A 10,392-nucleotide genomic window follows, 5' to 3' on the forward strand; every position below is an offset into this window, starting at 1 on the left:
GTGAAAGTAAAGGTGAGTATAGGAGAAGTGAAGAGGAGAAAAAGCAGTTAAGATGATTATAGGAGGAGGAAAGGGAGCTAATGAATAGAGGAGGAGTAGAGTGGGTAAGGATGAGAACAGGGAGTTGAGTAGAGGGGTGAGGAGGAGAAAAGGGAGTGAAGATGAGTAGAGGGGGAGTAGAAGGAGTGAGGAGGAGGATAAGGGGAGTAGAGAAAGAAGTAGGAAAGTGAGGAAGAGGAAAGGGAGCGATGAGGAGTACAGGGAGTGAGGAATAGTACAAAGAATATGCAGGAATATAGAGAGAGTGAGGAGGAGTGAACAAGACAGTAGGTAGAGGAACAATAAACAGAGTGAGGGGGAGGGGAGTTAATGAGGAGGAGAAGAGAGGGTGAGCAGATGGAGGAAGCGAGGAGAAAAAGGAGAGATAAGGGTGAGCAGAGGGAGGATGAGTGTAAGGAGTGAGAAGAAGACCGAATGGGAAAGAAGAGAAACAGGAGCAGAGAAGGAGGACAGTGAGGGAGTGAAGAGGAGGAGACAGAGAGTCAAGAGGAGGAGAGTGAGGGAGTGAAGAGGAGGAGACAGAGTCAAGAGCCGGAGAGTGAGGGAGTGAAGAGGAGAGCGAGGGAGTGAAGAGGAGGAGAGTGAGGGAGTGAAGAGGAGACAGAGAGTCAAGAGGCGGAGAGTGAGGGAGTGAAGGAGAGTGAGGGAGTGAAGAAGAGGAGAGTGAGGGAGTGAAGAGGAGACAGAGAGTCAAGAGGCGGAGAGTGAGGGAGTGAAGAGGAGAGCGAGAGAGTGAAGGAGAGTGAGGGAGTGAAGAGGAGAAGAGTGAGGGAGTGAAGAGAAGAGAGAGAGTGAAGAGGAGGAGAGCGAGAGAGTGAAGAGGAGAGCGAGAGAGTGAAGGAGAGTGAGGGAGTGAAGAGGAGGAGGGTGAGGGAGTGAAGAGGAGAGTGAGTAAGTGAAGAGGAGTGCGAGAGAGTGAAGAGGAGGAGAGCGAGAGAGTGAAGAGGAGGAGAGTGAGGGAGTGAAGAGGAGAAGGGTGAGGGAGTGAAGAGGAGGAGAGTGAGGGAATGAAGAGGAGGAGAGCGAGAGAGTGAAGGAGAGTGAGGGAGTGAAGAGGAGAGTGGGGGAGTGAAGAGGAGGAGAGTGAGGGAGTGAAGAGGAGGAGAGTGAGGGAATGAAGAGGAGGAGAGCGAGAGAGTGAGGGAGTGAAGAGTGGGGGAGTGAAGAGGAGAAGAGTGAGGGAGTGAAGAGAAGAGTGGGGGAGTGAAGAGGAGAAGAGTGGGGGAGTGAAGAGGAGAAGAGTGAGGGAGTGAAGAGGAGGAGAGTGAGGGAGTGAAGAGGAGGAGAGTGAGGGAATGAAGAGGAGAAGAGTGAGGGAGTGAAGAGGAGGAGAGCGAGAGAGTGAAGGAGAGTGAGGGAGTGAAGAGGAGAAGAATGAGGGAGTGAAGAGGAGGAGAGTGAGGGAGTGAAGAGGAGAAGAGTGAGGGAGTGAAGAGGAGGAGAGTGAGGGAATGAAGAGGAGGAGAGTGAGGGAGTGAAGAGGAGGAGAGCGAGAGAGTGAAGGAGAGTGAGGGAGTGAAGAGGAGGAGAGTGAGGGAGTGAAGAGGAGGAGAGTGAGGGAGTGAAGAGGAGAAGAGTGAGGGAGTGAAGAGGAGGAGAGTGAGGGAGTGAAGAGGAGGAGAGCGAGGGAGTGAAGAGGAGGAGAGCTGATGATGATGATGAAGATGATAATCAGCTCTTGTACTTTTTTTTTTTTTTTTCTTCTCTTTGGTTCCCACGCGCTGTCCAGAAGGAGGGAGTGGCAGACACACAGCGAGAAGGGGAAGTACATTACGCGCGCGCACTTACCAGTTACACACGCTATCTCTCTCTCACACACACACGCGCGCGCACACACTCAGCAGGCTAATGTGATTAGACAGACCCAGACACGGCGCGAGCGGCTCTGAGGCGACTGACCGTAAAGCGCGAGCTGCGCACGCCGACCGGATTCATTCAGCGCGCGCCTGAATGTTTACTTGTTTTTGTTTGTTTGTTTGTTTGGACGCTCGACCGACTCCGTGCGCAGCGTGGAGTTTCACACAGGTGAGTTTGTCCTTTATTCACTTTTACTGCCATTTGCTCAGTACAACGTGTTTGGATGTAGTTTTAAAGCCTCCAGTCACGTGAAAAGCAAGTGCAGCTGGATTGTTTGTTATTATAATAATAATAATTATTATTATTTTTGTTGGTAAATTTTAGAGATTATTTATTACTATTATTATTTACTTTTAGGGCAAAGAAATGACTGAAAGCATTATGAGTTCTGCCCAACACCCCCCTCCTTCCTTCATCGCATGGAAAGCTGATTTTCCAGAATGAACTGACCACCATAAGGTTTTTATAGTTATTTTTTTCTGGTCAAAGTGTCTGATTCAAACCTGGATGAGCTGATGTGAGAAAACGGTATTGGGCTCTCAGCTATGGGGTGTGTCAACATGACCAACGCAACAGAGGGCGGCGGGGCATCACCCTCAATGCAGGCGACACTGGTTGTGCTTGTGGTCCTCCTCATCCTCCTGACTGTGTCTGGCAACGTGCTGGTGGTGATTGCTGTGTTCACCAGCAGGGCCCTGAAGGCTCCCCAGAACCTGTTCCTGGTGTCCTTGGCATCAGCTGACATCCTGGTGGCCACTCTGGTCATACCATTCTCCCTAGCCAATGAGTTGATGGGCTACTGGTACTTTGGGCCGGTGTGGTGCGAGATCTACCTGGCGCTGGACGTGCTCTTCTGTACTGCCTCCATTGCCCACTTGTGCGCCATCAGCCTGGACCGCTACTGGTCAATCACACGGGCTGTAGAGTACAACCTGAAGCGCACACCACGACGCATCAAGTGCGTCATCCTGGTCGTGTGGGTCATTGCCGCCGTCATCTCCTTCCCGCCCCTCATCACCATGGAGAAGGAGGGTGAGCACCAGGAGCGCCCCCTCTGTAAGATCAACGAGGACAAGTGGTACATCATCTCATCCAGCATCGGCTCCTTCTTCCTGCCCTGCATCATCATGGTACTTGTTTACATCCGCATCTACCAGATTGCCAAGAGCAGGACCAGGGCACCACCTGGTGACCGTAGGAGGAAAGATGATGACAAGAAAGAGAACGGCCACTGCCATGAAAGGCTCAACGGTGACGCTGCTGAAGGCAACGGCAAGGATGACAGAGGTGACATGAACGCAGTCGACGTGGAGGAGTCGTCCTCGTCCGACCACAAAGTGACCAACCCCTGCTCCAGCAAGAAGAAGCGGGCCAAGGGGAAGACCAAGCTGAGCCAGATCAAGCCTGGAGACGATGTAAACAAGAGGGACAATGCGAGCCGGGGTGCCAAGAGCAGCCGCTGGAAGGGCCGGCAGAACCGTGAGAAGCGCTTCACCTTCGTGCTTGCTGTAGTCATTGGTGTTTTCATGGTCTGCTGGTTTCCTTTCTTCTTCACATATACGCTGATCGCACTCTGTTCCTCCTGCTGTGTGCCCACAACACTCTTCAAGTTCTTCTTCTGGTTTGGTTACTGCAACAGCTCGCTGAACCCCATCATTTACACTATCTTCAACAATGACTTTCGGAGGGCCTTTAAGAAGATCCTCTGCCAAGGGGACAGTAGGAGGGTTGCTTGATTTGGATTCTGCTGGGCCAGGTTTGCCCCTTTTACAGTGATGATGGATCAGTTCCTATTTTCGAAACGCCAGTTTAACTCCAAACAAAAAACTGATACTGAATCAGTCAAAAGTAAGGCAAATTGAACCTGGTGATGGAGCTTAATCGAACCTGGTGATGATGTGAGCAAGCGGGACAACATGATCCAGGATGCGAAGGGCAGCAGCTGGAAGGGCAATCATCCTGGCTTGGTTTCTCCGGACATCTTTGTTGTCATCGTGGCCTGCTGGTTACCCTTCTTTTTCACATACAACCTGATGGCACTCTGCAGCTCCCCCTGCTCTTCAGGTTCTTCCTGCTACCATCACAGCTCGCACAATTCCATTATTTACATCATCTTCAACATCTTTGCGAGGACTTTCCAGAAGATTCTCAGGCAAAATGGGTGGCAGGAGGGTCATGTGATTACACTGCTGTGCAAAGGGTTCCTTAGAGGTTGCTCTCTTATCAGCAACCTACAGGATCCACCTCCAATCCAAATTTCACATGCCTGTTACAGCTAGTCAAGGACCTCTTTATTATAATACTTATCAGATATTAGATTGGAGAGGGTTGCAGGAAGGTCTTCAGGAACACGGATCAGTGGCCACTGCTTTACAGTCCCCAACCTGATCTGCTTTAAGCCAAACTGATAAACTGCTCTCGGATCAGTGTCAAAGCAACAGACTCCCACTGAACTGCAGGGTTTTTACAGCCTGTTTAGAACACATTGGACTGATAAGTGGAGTGAGGTTTACTGATACTGTGTTAATGTGATATATTGCCGGGTCAGCTGGCTGAAGGGATGTGTGTACAGTAAACAGTAATACATGCCGTGATGTTGAAACATCGGCCTTGAATTTGGCACCGGCTTTTATAATGTTCATTATCCAAGGAAGTAGCAGAGTGATAAGAAGCAAATGCCCTGCAGCGCTCCAGTCTGCAAATATCACAAATCATACAGTGGGAACGTACAAGCAAGACATTGTCGTAAGAGAGTGTTATATGTTTCGTATATGTTGACGCAGCCTTTGTACCTTTCACTGCATCGTCTTTAAATATAGGTGGTCATTTATCACGGCTGGCTAAAGTGTGTTTTTTGATAGTATTTATCATCGTGTCAAGGGCTTTGGTGAGAAAATAAGATGTAAAAATAAATACCCTCGCTACCTGATGGCTGCTTCTTTGATAAATGACTCATTCGCATGTCACAGACTGCTTAATAATGCTGAATAATCTTGCGATGTGGAAAGGAACTAGGACTGCTTTTTGTGCTTTTGCCCCTAATTGAATGGTTCAACTCCTGCTAACATACCAGTCTGTCTCTTTTTAGCCTGTTTGCTCCAGATCGGACCTCGGACAGAGGTTTATATGGTCATAGGTGTTGAAAAATTCCTATTACATTATAAAATCGGTTATGAAAGGGTTGATTTTACTGACCACTCGAATGATCTGTTATTCTCCCCCTTCCTCGGTAGAGGATCACTTAGGATTCTGTGTAGCTCGATATGCGCCATTAGGCAAATTGATGTCGGGCTGGTCAGACTTGAACCAGATTGACTGGTCTCACAGCAACAAGGTCCACCACCTTCAGCCACTCCAGCGGGTCTTGGATTTCAAGAAAACCTGACCACCGCTGTTTATCAATCCCTGACCTGAATAAGCCATGTTCCGCTCAATTTAACAGCTCCCCAGCTGCAATACACCTGGTTCAGCTCCAATATTTTGCAGTCTGAAAGTAACTGGACAGTGACACTGTTGGTTTTTCAATATTTGTTACATTTAATATTGTTGTTTTTGAAAGAAGTTACTGGGCCTCACTGTCATTTATCCAGCTGTGTGTAAAAGTTTGAAACACTGCCTGGTCAGCTTGTTGAAGAAAACACATCCCCTACTGGGAACCAACATAAATATGGCACTGCAGCGCAAAATTTCTGTTATTTTATGTTGAGTTTAACTTATAGGCAAAATAAATAAAACATAAAACATTAAATGAGATATTGTTTTTGCATCTTAGCATTAGCAAATGTGCAGTAAATGGGCATCGACGTGGACAGTCCTCTGTATTTATTTTCACTTGGAAATTCAACAAAACGTCAGGTGACCAGGGGTGCCCTAACTTTTGCTAGCAGCTTTATCATTGAAACAATTTACAAGCATTTAAGCAAAAGCCTTTAGATCAAAATATCGTTGAAAAATATACAATTAATTTGTGTCCAAACTTGACTGGTACTGTAAGCCTATACTGGCTAAAACACACACACACACACACACACACACACACACACACACACACACACCCACACACACACACATATATATATATCTACAGCACTGTGTGAAAGTTTCCCTCAGCAGTGAGTTTATCACAATACACATTAGAATAAAGTCGTATTTATAATTCAAATAAACAGAAAAACTATAAAAAGTAACGAGAATTTCTCGGGTCCATATTTTTTCTGGACACCTTCACAGCCGCCACAGAGACTCGTTAATATCATCAATGACATCATGAGCTCAATTTACTGAGCACTGATTGGTCAAACCAGGAGCTGCTTTTTAACTACATATAATACTGGACTTCCTCAAGGAGAGGCTTGGAGATGGGTAAACAAACACACTAACATCCAGAAAATCACTATTATATATAATCATTATTAATTAATATTCTATCAATTTTGTTTATTCAAATAAACAACAGCAAATAAACACAAAAATGTGTCTTGGGTGCCTAAGACTTTCACACAGTAATATATATATATATATATGAACTTGTCCTACAAAGACCACAGTTCACCCATGTCGAACCACAACAAAGCTCTGAGAGTGTCCTGTTACACTTCACATTTTTAGTGACAACACGCACAAAAAAACAAAAAACAAACATCTAAGAATGTAAGAAAATCTCACATATGCCCATTTTGTATGAGCACAAACAGATGAGGCCTGACCACTGCACTTGAAGGGTTTAGGTTTCACGCTGACCCACTCAATCCAGACTGTCAGCAAAGCATTGGCGAATGAAATGTCTCGGAATGCTCCTCTGGGCCTTTTGCGTAGCACTGTATTGGAAATCTTTAGCGGAAAGTCATGAGGTCAGTATGTTAGTTCTGTTTGTTTGTTTTCCTCCACTAGCGCTGACCATGCTTTTCATGCCGTAGTGCAGTGTCTGCTAATGCCGGTCCTGGAATACGCTTAAAAGTGTGATCCCAAATGTTGTTGATCAGCCGAGATGTGGTGTCTGAGGTTTGCTCATTTAGTTTAGCACTGAAGCTACAAGGCTAATGTTGCTGACATGTAATAAAAGCTAGGGTAGCACTAATTAGCGTCATACAGCTCGTTTATTAAGCAACCTCTAATAAACTTGCTCATGTTGTTTCTGACAGTTTCACTTACTGTAATCAACAAAAATGTTTTGTTTTGTTCAGCTTTACAAAGTCGAGATGAAAGTGTGAAAACAATTGATTGGAGAAGATGTGATGCTTACCAATAAATCTGGACGATCCACGGCTTCTGATGTGATATTTTCTTTTCATTTTTGGAAAACGATTTGAAAATTGCAGTTTCCGTTGACATAATGTGAACAATTCAAGATGAATGGACCAATAGAAATGCTCCAAATTTATATGAAACAAAATCTTCCATTTACATTCATCAAAGTTGAAAACGTTTTCTCCTTTTCATAAAGTTATGAAGGCTACTTATATATGAAGTTCATGGTCCCCATTTGGTACAAAAGGGTAGCACCAACTGACACTTCTTAAGCAACCTCTAATAAACTGGCTCATGTGGTTTCTGACACTTTCACTTACTGCTATCCACAAAAAGGATCACAGGCCTGCCAGTGTAGCTAAAAACAATAATAACAGCTATCTTAAAATCTCAGGTTGTCCGCTTTTGGAGATAACAGTGCTAGAAACCTCATAGGTAAGTCTATTTGAGATTACAGCTCAACATAACATGAGGCCAGGGTGTGAACATGGAGTGGGTTCCCAGGGTTCTTTGTTTAGCTCTTTATATCGTGTTGTCTGAAGAAAACCTCGTTTCTCCAAAGTGGTAACTTCATAGGAGAAGGAAAAAACCTACTTTAATGCGAGTCAATGGAACCAGACGTCTTTCCAAGAAATTTTGGGTCATTTCTTTTAGTCCATTCATCGTGAAATTTACACACAATGTAAAGAACAACAGGCACTTTCAAATTATGTCAAAAACTGAAAAACGCCAAAAAACGGAAGATGTCCTTCCGACAACAGCGATGTGATACATCATAGATCAATATGGTAGATTAAGCAAACCTATGAAATGGTTCCCAAGCTTATGGTTAATGTTATATAATTATAACATATATATATGTATATATATATTTATATAATCTTTTGAACAAGAGCAGGTTTTTCCAGGGTCCTCTCTGTGTGGAGTTTGCATGTTCTCCCCGTGTCTGCGTGGGTTTCCTCCGGGTTCTCCGGTTTCCTCCCACAGTCCAAAGACATGCAGTCAGACCAATTGGATGTGCTAAATTGTCCCTGGGTGTGAGTGTCTGTCTGTCTGCCCTGCGATGGACTGGCGACCTGTCCAGGGTGTATCCTGCCTTCCGCCCAAAGACTGCTGGGATAGGCTCCAGCACCCTCCGCGACCCTGACGGAGAAGCGGCTTAGAAAATGGATGGATGGATGGGTTTTTCGTTAAACTTCACTTGGGATTGAGTCTCACTTCCTGCTCTAAAATGTGGGGGCGTGGCTAAAGTAAGGCTTAAGTAAGTAAAGTAAGTTTTTTTGTTAACCTGATGATAAAATCAAATTCTTTCAAAATAAATTAAAATTAAAATTCATTCAATGAAAAAAAATTGATTTTTTAAAAGGATTTTCAGAAATGTAAATTTAGGGGGTCCTCCCAATAGAAAGTACCCTGTAAATGATGATTTTATATATATTTAGCTCATTTCCATCTCAATTAATGCCTGGGTTTAAGTAGATTATAACATGGTTGTAAATATCCAAGGTCTGATTACGTCATAGTTTTTTTTAAATGACTATTTTTTACAATGGGAGAGCAGTGTGAACTCATTAGTTGTAATAATAGTCCATAAAAAACGGATATAGTGTTATTAACTAGGCCTCTGCCTTATAAGCTCTATTATTTAGGAATAATGCTTCACAACAGTGTTATATACGGCACACGTTGTTCATAAATATGTAAGTATTGCTAATGCATGTGTTATGAAGCCCCTATGCACATAGCCTTCAAACACAGTTACAATGCTACATTTCACTGGGTATGATATGAGTCCAGTCAGCTGTCGCAACGACAGACTGCCCAAGGTCAGTAAGAGAGCAGTGGGCCTCTAATCACTACACTCTCTGGGGATGCATGGGAAAATTCCCTTCATGCGTGACTGTCAGAGTAATGGACCACTTTTACTTTTAGCATTTATTTAATTTAGTCCAAACGTTTCAACCTTAATCTTAAGACTAAAATATGTTCTATGTGGACCCAGTTAATGTCCACTTTATTAGAAAATATATAAGACTGCAGTTCATCTGTTACTGCTTTCACCACTGGTCCGTTTCTGACCACAGGGCCACTGTAGACCGGATATTATTTGGAAGGTGGTCCATTCTCAGCACAGCAGTGCCACTGACATGGTAGTGTGTGTGGTGCTAATAAGAGTGTAGTGGTGTTGCTGGGGTTTTTACATACGACAGCTAGGTCAAGAGTGGACCGTCCATCCAAAAATATCCAGGCAAGAGTAGCTCTTTGGTCAGAAACTGACCACTGATGAAGGGCCAGAGCACAAGTTTCCAAACCGGGTCCTGGAGCCCCCCCTGCCCTGTATTTTAGCGTTATAATCTCGTTATAGTCTCGTTAATGAGCTGAGTGTTTGGATCATGTGTGTTTGGAGCAGAGAAATTGCTAAAATGTGTAGAAGAGGTTCTGCTCTCAGAGCCCTGGGCTAGCGGGGCTAGAGGATACACAAACTGGGCATCAACAGATGAGCTACAGTCTCTAACCAGTAGGGTGGAGCTACAAAGAGTTTCTAATTCAGTGGCCAGAGAGTCCAAGAGAGCACAGTTGTCCTCATTCTCTCTAGGATGGCCCCTTTTTAATAGATGGCAATCTGGGCATCTATTAGCTGACATAACAGAGTTAGCATGCTCTTTCAAGCATGTTGCACCGTCCAGCGTTGTGGTCTTAGCAGCAGTTTGAAAAGGTGCGTTGGAGTTTAACATGACGCAGTGGAAGCTCGTGTTAGCCTCGGTGGTCAGTGTTGTCAACTGCTTTCAATGGAAAGTTGCTAAAGCCTGCTGGAAAAGTGGCTACATGTTGCTAGATGATGTCATGAGCTAATTACCATATTTGTCATTTGCATGGTATTTGCATTTTGTGGTTGGTATAGTGTAGTGGTTAACACCTCTGCCTTGTAGACTGGGGTTCAGTCCTCGTCTGGGTGAACATTCTATACACTATATCAATAAGAGTCCTTGGGCAAGACTCCTAACACCACCGTCACCTACCCACCTGTGTAAAATGATCAAGGTGTAAGTCGCTCTGGAAAAGAGCGTCTGTCAAAATGCTGTGAATGTTGTGGGCAGGAGGTCAGGGAACTGGGCCTGTGACCGGAAGGTTGTCGGTTCGATCTCCTCAGCTGACAGCCCATGACTGAAGTGCCCTTGAGCAAGTCACCCAACCCCCAATTGCTCCCCGGGCGAAGTGGATAGGGCT

General features: G+C 44.9%; 1 protein-coding gene across 1 annotated transcript; it reads left to right on the forward strand.

The window, feature by feature from the left end:
- The first annotated feature begins 1,783 nt into the window (after positions 1-1,783).
- On the forward strand, positions 1,784-4,750 carry adra2a (adrenoceptor alpha 2A). Its single transcript, XM_017683501.2, has 2 exons — positions 1,784-2,085; positions 2,275-4,750. Exon 2 carries the CDS (start codon positions 2,463-2,465, stop codon positions 3,651-3,653), a length of 1,191 nt encoding a protein of 396 aa, XP_017538990.1. The 5' UTR covers positions 1,784-2,085; positions 2,275-2,462; the 3' UTR covers positions 3,654-4,750.
- Positions 4,751-10,392: the final 5,642 nt, after the last annotated feature.

Source organism: Pygocentrus nattereri, chromosome 25, assembly GCF_015220715.1.
Source record: "Pygocentrus nattereri isolate fPygNat1 chromosome 25, fPygNat1.pri, whole genome shotgun sequence".
Taxonomy (NCBI): domain Eukaryota; kingdom Metazoa; phylum Chordata; class Actinopteri; order Characiformes; family Serrasalmidae; genus Pygocentrus; species Pygocentrus nattereri.